The following is a 12,433-nucleotide window of genomic DNA, read 5'->3' on the forward strand; positions in this document are numbered from 1 at the left end:
ATAATGATAGTTCCCAAAAGCATGGAGAAAGCTATGCCCCACAACTAATAGGAAAATTCTATGGTCCATTTAAGTGCCATTCTCTTTACTTGTATCTCTCTGGAGATAATAATTTTAATTTTTAATTTTTAATTTTTAATGATGTTTAATCTAAGATTCAATAACACTTTTTTCACCATTCCACGATGAATTTCATTTGTACATTCCCTCTACTTGTATATGACTTGAGATAATAAATTTAAATTTTAAATATTTAAGAATGTTTAATCTAAAGGTCAATAACACTTCTTTTACTATCTAACGATAAATTTCACTTGTGAGTATGATACCCAAAAGAGACTGCAAAATCTTCTCAATTAATAACTAGCTAATGCTAGCCAAACTTATTATTACTCTCAATGTAGGGATAAAGAGATTCTAGTATCCGTTGAACGGTACATTATACATGTTAACGTAATAGATGTAGATACTAAAATAATAAATGTTGACATTTCATTGAAGTAGAATTCATCTCTAGGGAGTAAAATTTCCAAATTTAAATTTTAAAGACTAAAGCAGACGCCCATAGTTTAAAGGTCCAAAGTAGCACATAGTCTTATTATATTTTAGGATAGTTGGGGAACATGCACACAAGCCTGTACGTGGAACACTATCGGCCCTTAGAATAGGCTGTAGAGGAGATTTTTGTGCATGACCGTGTTTCAAATGTCTTTTCAAATTAATGTGACAGAAAAAGTTGTATTTTTACTTTATTTTATTTTGTTGTTTCTTGAACAGACCTGTTGCATCGGGTGAAAACTGAAAATGGACTTGCTTCTTAAGGCTCCATTGCACGAGTTGCAAAATGTAATTTGATAAAGGATGTAGAGCAAATTTTGCAATCAATTCCATGTCACAATCTCATTTATCATGGCCTCACTGATCATCACTTTGCAATGACACAAAGGATCTCGCAGTCAAATTTGATAATCAACAACTTACAGCATCTGTTCTCTGATGCCAGCTCTATTCACTTTTTCTTGGCTGATTTCCATTTCTAACAGGTTAAAAATATATGTATTGGTACTTGGTAGTACACAATCTCAGGTAGACGCTGTAATATCTTGGTGATGGATCAGATAGATTGGCAATGCCCTTAACTTAACTCAGCAAACATATTTGCATCCTAGAAGTCCCATGCACGTTCAATTTCAACAATTGCAGTCCTCTTGGTACCGGCTTTGTTTGGATTGTATTTTTTAAAGAAAAATTACTGTAATGATTTGATACATTTGAGGTAAAAAGGTGATTGAAAAATGTGTTTACGGAAAACGTAACAATTTTTCTTTAGAAAATTGCTTTCCAAACGAAGCTATTAATAGAACAGGGCCCTTCAAATATCATAGCATAGCAAAGCTAGCTATGATCCTTTGTTCTGTTCTTATTACATTTTTCCTTATTTACTTACAACCTTCCAGGGGCAAGCCCAAAAGCTGAAAGCAACATATACTTGCAAAGGTAAAGCAACTTCCAGCATCATCAGTTAAATCCTGAAATGATAAATTTGCAGATTCTCGACTTCAAGTTTCTTGAAATTACTGCGCCTTCTGGATGAGAAGAACTTCCCCCAGTTATACGCCTTATACTTGGGAGGAGGATTTTGCTCATTGATCAGCTCCTCCAGAGGTTCAACCCAAGTATAATATGCTGGATTGAAGAAAAGTGGAATCGAAAACCTTTCCTTCTCAGAATTCACCATCACCCTGTGCTCTACACTCTCATATTTGTCATTGCTCCATACCTGCCAAATTTTTACACATAATCAGGCTAACTTATGGTTCATTTGCCTCTAAAGAAATCCCCCGAACCATGATATTTGTGGTCACCTGGACAATGTCGCCGACGTTGATGATATAGGCATCGGGAGTTGGTTTGACAAGAATCCATTCTCCATCTGTTTTCCTCCTGACTTCAAGTCCCCCAACATCATCTTGAGCCAGAATTGTCAAGGCACCACCATCCTTGTGCCTACCAACACCTAGTGCTAAGTCTGGGGTGGGACAGGGTGGATAGTGATTGAGCCTAATTCTGCTGGTGTGATCCTTAAAGAAGCCATTCAACCTAGTCTTTGGCAGCCCCAAACTCAGAGCTATTAGCTCCAATAACTTGAATGCCAGTTTCAGTATTTCTTCAGCATATAATTCATATGCCTCCCTGAAAAAGGAAGGAAAAAAAAAAACCAAGAAACTTTACTTTATCTAACAATATGTACAGCACAAGGGACCTTTTCTTATTAAAACACCCTAGGTAAAATAGGTCACTTGCAAGTCTAATTTTCCTTCCCATTCTGCTACTCCATCTTTGCAACTACCCTTCTTTTTCTCCTTAAAATTATGCACAAACTACAATATTAGATATTCTTTAAGCATATATACTTGTTAAGAACACTACTACTTTTGACATCACAGATTAGATCAAGCCAGAATCTCTAGTAAACGTACAAGAAATTTGTCATCATGAATGCAAGCTGTACAAGAATGCAAAATTGTTCGTGCATACCTTAGTTCTGGAAAATTTTGAGGCCATTGATTAGTCAATTGCCTGAGCTCCTTATCATCAGGTTGATGGGAAGCAGGAACAAAAGTGGGATCATCCACACTGATATCAAAGACCTCTTTCCAGTCTCTAACATTCTTAGTAAGCTCTGTATCATAATATCCAAAGGGATTCACTTCATCTCTCTTAACCTTGAGCTTCTCCTCTTTAGGCAAGGCAAAGAATTTTCTTGATGCCAAAAAGAATTTTTCGCGATATTCAGATTGAACCCCATGATTGATAACTTGGAAGAAACCCCATTTTTGGGATGCATCAGCTATCTCAGAAACCAGGCGAGCTAAATTATCATCAGAAACAGAGCTGTCTGGAGAGTTCAGAACAGAAAGATCAATTAATGGGATGCCTTCAACTTCAGTTCTTATGATTTTAGGCCTATGTTCAAGATCTTGGATAAAAACTGGGTCTATTGCTACTTCTCCCATGGGGTAAAATTGGTGACTTATGCCTGTGCTAGGCAGCTCTATTGTATTTTGACTCCAATGATTTATAATACACTGAACCTGGACCGACTTTGTTAACATCAATGAACCTGGCAACTACGTGGATGAACAAACAGGTTTGAATTTTATATTGCAAGATTTGGTAATTAGTGCAATGGAGAGAATTGACAAATATTGAAACAAACAAACCTTGGAATCATCATCGGATCTTTTTAAGGTGCAAATGATCGAGGGCTTTTGCATAAGTATGCTCATATCCATAAATTGAACAAAAAAGAAGCACCTTGAAACAAAAATTTAACAAGAGTGCGTCTACAAAAATCAATTAAAAATCACGGCATTATTAAGTATAGATACAAATATAGAAATCCCTAAAATCAAGAAATTCAGTCGCCTTATAATCTATTTCTGTCGCTTAATATATGATTTTTCTATTTGCTAATACATACAGCCCCTAATGTCTGGTCCTAAGAGAGATTTGATTACTATGGGAGCGCAGAAAGGTAAGAGAGCAAGTCCCAATTGAAAATTAAGACTAGACTTTCCCTTCTGACCAGATGTAACTTCAATGACTTAAATGGCATTTCCAATCTTGATTCATTATTAATTCTCAAAACTTTCACACCAAATTGAAATGAAGGTGACCCTTGGCTTGCCAGCACTCTCAGTACGAGGAATTCCAAGCTAAGAGTCAGATTTTACATCATCGTACGACCTAAACCTAAGAGTCAGATTTCCTTCTTTTTTTTTAACCGCAACGATAATAATATTTCTATAATTTAATCTGTCCTAATCTAGATGGTAGGGTCTAAAGAGGCTATGTATAAGGGGCAGATTTCACTTCTACTACCTTCGCGAATCTCATGTCCCACACAAGCTGAAGAAGACGATCTGTCAGTTCCCAAAGTTCGGCCGGTAAACTATCTACCATCCTAATACGAACGGCAATGCCAAACATAGATAAAGACTATCAATACTGTAAGCATTTCTCTTCTTATGTTCTTCTTTTGTCCTGTGATTAAGAATATGCATGTGCTTATCTGATATTCCACTATTCTCTCTTTGGTATCATACTTATGGGTGTAATCTAATACTAAACTCTTGTCAGATCATTTAATAATTTCAGCTTCTAAAATTATCTAAAAATTAATATCTTTTTTTTTTTTTACAGATCCAACAATGAATTTAATTCTTTGATCAAGAAATTTTGCTCAATTTCTTGCTTTGCTTTAGTGCTTGAATTTTGTTACATCATTCAATTATTTAAAAATTTATAAAATCATCTAAAAACTAATATTTCTTTTGTACAGATCCAACGATGAATTGATACTCATTAGGATGATACCAGAAAATACCGTAGAACTCACCTATGATAAGATAAGTACCATCTCACATCACACCTTGGCATATGCCCTATAAAAACAGGCTTCACATGTAATCAGCTATGGTTGCAAGTCAGATTACATGCTCAGATCTTCTTAATTTGGTCTCTCTGTCTCTAATAAATCTGCCAAATGTACAATTATGGTCCACGGATTAACGTTTGTAAACTACAATATAAGTGCTCAATTTGAGTTGCTTCATGGTTATGCTTTCCTGACATTCGTTCTTTCCCTGTTTTTTGTCATTCATCTGGTGAAACTCTTATGTTGTAATGTTTTTTCACCCCTAGTGTAAAAAGATTTGAAAAAAAAAAATATGAGAGAAAGGGTTTAGAAGTTTGAAATACAGAGTAGGTAGACTTGCTTGTCATCCCCGTCTTACTTTTCTTAGGCTGGCAAAGAATTTGAATCCTGTTTTCAGTTCCAAAAAAAGCATGATCTCAAATATATCTGATGCCCGTCTTAACAATTCTCTAGTGTTCTTAGGTTTTGCATATGTCTCATGCTTTGGGTTTCTTCCTGAATAATTGGAAACTTGTTAACAAGTTGAGCTGTTAGAGAACAAAGGTTGCTATTGAAGCATGGCCCTTTTCTCAGGTACCCAAATGTGGGAAAAGAAGGATATAGAAGCTCTCGTAGCTTAGTTTCTACGACTTTGGTTACGTTTTATCTTTGCTTTTTCTCTGATGTGATTTTCTGAAATTAAAGAATTTGGAGGACGTGCATGATTTCAAATATATTGGATACTTTGCTATTAGATGCAGATTGAGTTGAATCCAAGAGAAAAATGAGCTAAAAGTTTTGCACGTTCAGTTATCACATCTGTATCGCTTTTCTGATCTACCTTGAAATGGTGGACGTATTGTTATTGAACCAAGTACATAAGCATCAACATAATAGATATTTCTGCAGTATAATCTGAAAGATTGTAGCAAGAGAAATTGATTTCCAGCCAAATGATGTGAAACTGTGTGTTTGCTTGACTTTGTAAATATATACTAAAATAAATTCTGGTTTTCTTTCACTTGTTCCTTGTTTTCTTCTTCCTAGAAACTTTAGTTGGCACCTGGTTTTTTTTTTTTTTTTTTTTTGTACAAATCTGAGACCTCACAAGTTTCATTTTATTCCATTTCACGGTTAAATAGTCATTCAATTTAATTTTTGTTACATCGAAGGCACTTGTGAGTAGGGATGATGCTGAACCAAATAACTCAACTCAAACTCGTTTTGATCGAGTTTGAACTTGAGTTCGAGCTACTTATTTGAGCTCACGAGTCAAGGTTGAGTTCCAATATTTTGTACACGAAAGCTCGGCAAGCCTAATCGAGTTTTTATAATATATATTTTTTTAATTTTTTCATATTTATTATTGTGAAATATCAATAATATCTTTTATTTAAAATTATATGTAAAATATTAATTTGTATTGCATGAGTTTGATTAGAGTCAAATAGGTTCAATTAAACTCGAATAGGCTCGATTGAATTTAATTTAATTCAACTAGATTTAATTAAACTCAAATTCGAGTTTGAGATTGATTTAGACAAACGGAAGTTGAGTTCGAATTCGAGTTTGACTTCCAAAAGTTTAACGAGTTCGAACTCAATTATCTTAGCTCAAGTAGTACTCGAACTCTATTCGGCTCAAATGTATCCCAATTGTGAGGCCCGTCCACTAGTGCTGAACCATTGGGGTCGTTACACTCAAGTCATCTGTCATCCACTGTGTATGTTAGGTAACACTCATCTGTCTTATCCACTATGTACGTTAGGTTACAACAGTTGCTGTTGTCATCAAGAATAAGGAGAAGAAGACCCAAAAAAAAGAAAAAAGCATCCAACTCTATTGCCATTTATTTCTTTTTCTTTCTGACCCTTAATGAGCTCTCAGTATCACCGGGTGGCCTAAAGTTACCACTAAATTTCGTGCACAGCTCAGAAGCAAACCTCTCATGGACAGAACAAGTGGAACTACTGGTGGCCGATCAACAAAAATTGAACACACCCCACATCAAGAATTCCCGTCAGCTCCCACCCAAGATTTAGCAATCCCTTCGGCCTCACTGCCAATCCTTCCGGATGAAGTCATAAATGCAATCCTATTAAGACTCCCGGTGAAGTCCCTCGTGAGATTCAAATGCGTTTCGAGATCATGGCTGTCCTTAATATCAAGCCCAGAATTCATCAAAGCCCATCTCAAATTCCATACTTCCAGAGACAGCCAAAGGATTCTCATCAAGGGGTATGTTGACGTTGATGATTGCGTAAAACAATGTTCTCTCAACTGCTTAATGTGTGATGAAATATCTACTGATGTTGTCATGTTTGATAATCTCAACTGGGAAGTCCCCTCTCGGACCATCGTAATAGTTGGTAGTTCTAATGGATTAGTTTGCATTGATGCCAATGTAAGTGGTTTATTTCTGTGGAACCCATCTACTGGAAAATCCAAGGAATTGCCTGATTTAGACGTTGAAGTACCAGAATATTCTGACCAATACTACATTATTTTCGGGTTTGGTTATGATGAGGTCAATGATGACTATAAAGTAGTTGAGATTATCTGCACTTTTGATGATTGTGCTGTGCTATCTTCTGGGCGGCGAGACGTTAACGTTTACAGCATGAGAAATGAATCTTGGAAGAGGCTTGGGAATTTTCAGGGCGGTTATATTGCTCAAGAGCAGTGTGGTATAGTTCTGAATGGGAATCTCCATTGGCCCTTAAAAAAAGAAGGTTATCTATCCATTTGTTGTGTTGATTTACCATCAGAGACATATAGAGAGATGGGGCTGCCAAATTTGGACGAGTATTATGACTCAGATATAGATATTTTCCAAGGAAGTCTATGTATGCTGTGTAGGCATAGTAATGAATACACTCACACTGACGTGTGGATTATGAAGGAATATGGGATTAGAGAATCTTGGATGAAAGTGCTTAGCATCCCCCACCATGAATCCTGGGCGTATCCCAGTTATAAACTACTGTGCACATCAGAAGATGAGAAAATTTTGCTTATAAATGGGCCAGATTTGGTATTGTACAATGCGAAGGATGGTTCGTTTAAGAGTTACAAGGTTGGATTGAGTAGTTCATCTGCGGATCTCCAGTTCACATTGTCTGATGCCTGCGTTTATGTAGAAAGCCTGGTTTCACTGAATCAGGAGCAACAAGTACAGCACTAAAGATGATAAATTCTCATCATGCTCTCTAAAGTTTAGTAATATTCTTTTGTCATCCTTTCTGCAGTGAATCAAGGCCCTTTTTTTTTTTTTTTTTGTCCTAAGACTGCTTAATTTTCCATATTGTGCTTCTAATTATGTTGAGTAGTTAGAATAACTTTGCATTGAAATTTTTCCGTTCCATTCGAATCCAATTATTGATGAAGTTGGGCTTATTACTTTGAAGTTACATAATGTCGAGGACTTGAAACTCAATTTTTTCCACAGCAAGATAGGGCGACAAAGATGGTTAGTTGGAATTTGGCACATTCAGCTATCATAACCATTTTATTCCAGAGTGTTGTTCTTGAGCTCAGCAATTATGCCTCAACATTTACAATGATGATCAGTAATTTTCATTTCTGACCTAATTTGAGATAATTTGTTGTCACTTTTCGTCGGTCGATATCAAATAAAACCTTGGTTTCTTTCGCTTGTTTTCATCTTAACAGAAACTTAAGCTGCCACCTTGGATCTGTTTGATAGCCTCTCCTTGCTCGTAATGCTTAGTAAGGCAGAAACCTAAGAACTTCGAAGAGCCATAGAATAACTTGACGATTACCGTAACAGAACATCCGTTATAGTATATCACAACTGTGCTCTAATATAGTTTCTTATGATGTCAAAGAAATGATCAAATTCTACTTAGTATTTTGTTATAGATTTGACTAGATACAGGTCACTTCGGGGACATCCGATAAAATTGGAACGATACAGAGAAGATTAGCATGGCCCCTGCGCAAGGATGATACAGCTTCATGGTTTCTGCAAACATTAGCTGCTTCTGAAGTGTTCAATGATTCTCTGAACTGATCCATGAGATGCTTATAAACCTCAAAAAACTGGTTTCTCCGATGCATCAACTCTATGACCAATGATTTAATTCTCTTTGCTTCGTAATCGTGTTCACAAATTTTCACTTCAGTTAGGTAGGCAGGTTTGCAGATCCTCTTTATATGCTTCTTTGTGGATCCTGCTTTGCATTCTGCAGTACTTATAGTTCTCCCTTATAAGCAGTTAACTCTGACAAGCAAAACACACTAAACTTTATGATGGAAAATCAATGGGAATTGAAGTAAACAAACATATTCCAATCATATAAATTGCCCATGATTAGATCATTGAAACTCTACACAGGCTTCGACTGAAATCCTCCCTGAGATTCATTTGTCTTGTGAAATCATTACTTCGGTTAGCCTCTAGCCCAATATTAATTCGCGACAACCCCTTATCTCTCACCCATAATTCGCGAAAAGCCTCTCTCAACAAATCCACTAACAAGAAGGAATACAAGCGCGATAGGCTCATCGTACAATCTTCATCTCATTCTCATTACGCAAGCACCATTGGCTCTGTTCAGACAAGCAACCAGAATCAAGCTTAATGAGAAAGAAGCACGAAGAAACAGATTGACACCTTGTATCTATATGTATGCAGAGTAAGGAGGCATATTGATGACCATTTTAGGTGGATCTGAATGTCAAGAGGTAATTAACTACCTGGGAGTCTTGGACCTAGAAGACGATCTCAAGTGTCGATACAATGAAGGAAATATATAGATATTACAGATAATGATTATTGTGGTTCAAGTAGAAGTGGATTCAGAACTTGTTAAGCACCTTATGACCATCATTTGGCAGCACATTTGGTGGTTTATCAGGAGTGAGTTCTCATCGTATTTGCTACGAGTTATCAGCAATTATAATCCAGTTTAGTTTTGAGTTTGCAATTCTGAGGGATATCAGCTAAAAGAGGTACGTTTCTCAACTTGAAACTGAAAAAGCATTGAAGAAAATGTGCAAATACGTAAAACGCCAATAAGACTGAGAAGAGCATCAAAGAAAATAGGTTATCATACAGATTCAAGAAAAAGCACTGTTGTACACCAAAAATCATAGCATCTTCTGATCTGTGCCATTTAGCGGCTAGGACTTTTGTGAGGTTGCCTAGTCCATCATTGGGGAGTCTTCCGCAAACTAGAATTAATATTTCAAAGCAATGTCTAACAGAAGTAATATTCTAGGTCGGAAAAGGTTATCCTTGAACAATTTCACCTTTCTTTCACTGTGCACAAGTTTTGTGCCCAACCTCATCAATGTGAGGAGATACCAAGCCCTCAATGTAGACAGCAGCTGCACCTGGATAGTTAGCACCTTGCATTTGCAGATCCCGGTTTGTAAAAATATCATCTTTCCCATTGTAGAGCATCAAAGAGTAATCATGCTTCAATAAGATCTCCCCAGCTTCTGAGACAAACAATGGTGAAGCACGACCCTTGAAATTCACAGAGTAAGGGATACAAGCCAACTTAGTCCAAGATTCCTTCAGCCCATATTCCTTCATCACCCATACATCGAATTTCACTTCATAGTGGTTGTAAAAGACACAAAGATTTCCTTCTAAAACCCCGGGTGTAAAAGAAACATTGCCCTTTTCATAGTTAGGCTGCAATATCTCTCCATAGGTCTCTGTTGCCAGATTCAGAGAAACAATTCGCCAAGAGGAAATAGAACCATCCTCAGAAACCACTAGCCAATGAAGAGCTCCGTTAACAAACACACCTGAACAAGAAGAAATGAATCCACCTTCATAGCCTTGAATATTTCTCCAAGAGTTGGTCCTTAAACTGTAGACATTGACTATAGTCTGGCAATTCATCCCATAGGGGCAAGAATAGCCTATTGCTACTACTTTATAATCATCATGTACTTCATCATAACCAAAACCATATGTCATATGCTTAAATTTACCCACATCAATGCCTGAATTCGGTAAAACATTGGATTTTCTTGTGGATGGATTGAACAAAATGAGATCATGAGACCCTTCAGATAAACAAACCAGCCCATTGCAACATCCCACAAAGGATAATCTAGGATATTTACTTTGCAAGGGGAGTTGAACCTTTTCAGCACTAACAGGAGATCTTTGATACAAAACAGAATAAAGAGAACAGGTGTAAAGCTCAGTCGGAGCATCAATGGGAGCTAAAAGAAGGCCATGACGGGCATGATTGTTGACTTTTGTTGATATTGTGAGATGGGATTTGATGAAATGAGGACTTGCGATTAAACAAAGCCATGATTTTGAAACACACCTGAATCTCAAAATGGACTTGACTGGTAACCTTGTGAGTATGTCAACTATGAGTTCTTGGGGAAGATCTGGCATTGGCCTTGGATCTTCTTGCAGAATATTATATTCTGGCCTTTGATGGGCTTGCATATCGGTTAGCTGAAAGCAGATTCTTGATCCAATGCTGCTTTAATCTCTAATATTCGTCCAACAGTAGGAGATGAATCCAAAGCCAATCAAGTGGTTGTTTCATACAAGAAGAATCTGGGAACAAGACTGTAGAGCCCGTTGGCCTTTCTCGAATCAACCTAGTCATTTTTTAAATGCATTTTTCACTTGCACTTTGGAAGAGATGAGCTACGAAATTTATATCCATTCTTGGGACATTTGTATAATACTATCAAAACTGAGTCGACATCAGTCTCTCTGTCTGGCAACTTGTACTCGAGCAAATTATTTATTGCAAGTGCTCCTGTTTGACTTGGTCAAGTTATGCTATTATCCTCAATTATCCTAGCGCGATTGAATACCGTAATCGATGACCTTAATTATTTCCATCCCTTTGCTCTACTGGGCACCTGATTTCACCAAGAAAGTCAATGTTCAGTGTTCTTTCAAGCAAAGGATCTATTTTCAGCTTTCACTCTCCTCTCGCTCTGGTTGAATTGTTGATTCTTCTAATCTGTTAAGTGTTAAGGCTGACTTTCAAGCAATATGCCAATTTGACTTATCACCTACTATGTACTTGGCAATCACCAATAATGCTGCAGATTCGACGACCCCAAGTGCTTCCAGTGGTCTGCATTTCATTTCTAAAGGAGATCAGACAAAGCATTGATCCGCCGAAGAGTCGAGGCAAAATCTTGAGCAACCCCTTCTTTAGAAAGTATCAATAGCGTCTTAATAAAAACAGGAACTTCTAAGCCAAGAACTTTTTTGTACGAGTCTTACAAATCTGATCAAACTATCTTGAATATTGAAATCTGAGGCTGCTATGCAGAATCCTCGAACCATCATTAGCTTGCAAACTTTTCCTTGGAAGTCGTATCTAGTGTTAGTCCAAAATTCCTTCACAATTCACACACCATAAAAACTTCAATATTCATGCATCCCTGAGACCTCCCTTACACTTGGATCACAAACAGAAGCATGGTAATGGTGGACAAAATGGTAATCTCAATTTCATTTTCATTAAAATAACAAATTTGAGCAGGGACTTTCTCCTTCTTATGAATCTGGTCAAATCAAAGTAGCACCCTTTTGTTGAATATCAAATCTTCAACTAGCGATATGGCAAAATTTCACTACTTCTTAAAGTTTCGTTCATACGAGAGAGGGTTAGACCAGTCTCAAAGTACAAGCCATGCTTTCAAATCATTTTAAAGCACTTACTGTGTTCCATTTGACATTTTTCCCCCCTATATGACTAGCCATTGAGTTGATGATAAAATAATTAATCAAATCTTTGAGATTTTTAGATGTAATTAGCTATGTTTTCAGAACCGGACCGGATAGCGACTCGGCCGAGGTCAGGGGTCAGGGGTCAATGGGTTCGACCGGGGGTCGATAGGGGTCGAACCGGATGACGTCATAAATAAAAATTATTTTAAAATTAAAATGTTATATATATAATATCTAATAATATATTGATATTAATAAAGGCATATTCATATATATTTGATGTTTCAAATATATTTAACAAGAAAATACAAAGAAAT

The 12,433-nt window shown here is 36.7% G+C and overlaps 3 protein-coding genes and 1 non-coding gene across 5 annotated transcripts; 2 read left to right on the plus strand and 2 right to left on the minus strand.

Moving 5' to 3' along the window:
• Positions 1 to 1,300: 1,300 nt before the first annotated feature.
• LOC113737091 (protein LATERAL BRANCHING OXIDOREDUCTASE 1-like) lies at positions 1,301 to 3,311 on the minus strand. The gene is made up of 4 exons (XM_027264341.2): positions 3,225 to 3,311; positions 2,539 to 3,131; positions 1,866 to 2,193; positions 1,301 to 1,780 (listed from the first exon to the last, which is right to left on the minus strand). Exons 1-4 carry the CDS (start codon positions 3,294 to 3,296, stop codon positions 1,523 to 1,525), a joined length of 1,251 nt encoding a protein of 416 aa, XP_027120142.2. The 5' UTR covers positions 3,297 to 3,311; the 3' UTR covers positions 1,301 to 1,522.
• Positions 3,312 to 3,449: 138 nt separating this feature from the next.
• LOC113736298 (F-box/kelch-repeat protein At3g06240-like) lies at positions 3,450 to 7,826 on the plus strand. 2 transcript variants are annotated; one of them, XM_072084606.1, is made up of 4 exons: positions 3,450 to 3,743; positions 3,834 to 4,013; positions 4,346 to 4,412; positions 6,349 to 7,826. In XM_072084606.1, exon 4 carries the CDS (start codon positions 6,369 to 6,371, stop codon positions 7,602 to 7,604), a length of 1,236 nt encoding a protein of 411 aa, XP_071940707.1. In that variant the 5' UTR covers positions 3,450 to 3,743; positions 3,834 to 4,013; positions 4,346 to 4,412; positions 6,349 to 6,368; the 3' UTR covers positions 7,605 to 7,826. The 2 variants fall into 2 exon arrangements, with proteins under 2 accessions (XP_071940707.1, XP_027118999.1); XM_027263198.2 differs by lacking the exon at positions 4,346 to 4,412 and having other exon boundaries at positions 3,452 to 4,013; positions 6,351 to 7,826.
• A 492-nt stretch (positions 7,827 to 8,318) lies between these two features.
• On the plus strand, positions 8,319 to 8,417 carry LOC113738325 (U6 spliceosomal RNA). Its single transcript, XR_003460111.1, has one exon. It is a non-coding gene; the product is annotated as a U6 spliceosomal RNA (small nuclear RNA).
• A 1,026-nt stretch (positions 8,418 to 9,443) lies between these two features.
• Positions 9,444 to 11,094, minus strand: LOC113736299 (F-box/kelch-repeat protein At3g23880-like). The gene has a single exon (XM_027263199.2). The coding sequence runs from the start codon at positions 10,863 to 10,865 to the stop codon at positions 9,702 to 9,704; it is 1,164 nt and encodes a 387-aa protein (XP_027119000.1). The 5' UTR covers positions 10,866 to 11,094; the 3' UTR covers positions 9,444 to 9,701.
• Positions 11,095 to 12,433: the final 1,339 nt, after the last annotated feature.

The sequence above is a fragment of the Coffea arabica genome, chromosome 3e (assembly GCF_036785885.1).
Source record: "Coffea arabica cultivar ET-39 chromosome 3e, Coffea Arabica ET-39 HiFi, whole genome shotgun sequence".
Classification (NCBI taxonomy): Eukaryota; Viridiplantae; Streptophyta; class Magnoliopsida; order Gentianales; family Rubiaceae; genus Coffea; species Coffea arabica.

Excerpts from the sequence above, each read along its gene's own strand:
- LOC113737091 (XM_027264341.2), bottom strand. The coding sequence starts at position 3,296 with ATGGATATGAGCATACTTATGCAAAAGCCCTCGATCATTTGCACCTTA. Across the intron at positions 2,194-2,538 it reads CAAAATTTTCCAGAACTAAG|GGAGGCATATGAATTATATG; the intron begins GTATGCACGAAC and ends TTCCTTTTTCAG. Across the intron at positions 1,781-1,865 it reads ACGTCGGCGACATTGTCCAG|GTATGGAGCAATGACAAATA; the intron begins GTGACCACAAAT and ends AAAATTTGGCAG.
- LOC113736298 (XM_072084606.1), top strand. The coding sequence starts at position 6,369 with ATGGACAGAACAAGTGGAACTACTGGTGGCCGATCAACAAAAATTGAA.
- LOC113736299 (XM_027263199.2), bottom strand. The coding sequence starts at position 10,865 with ATGCAAGCCCATCAAAGGCCAGAATATAATATTCTGCAAGAAGATCCA.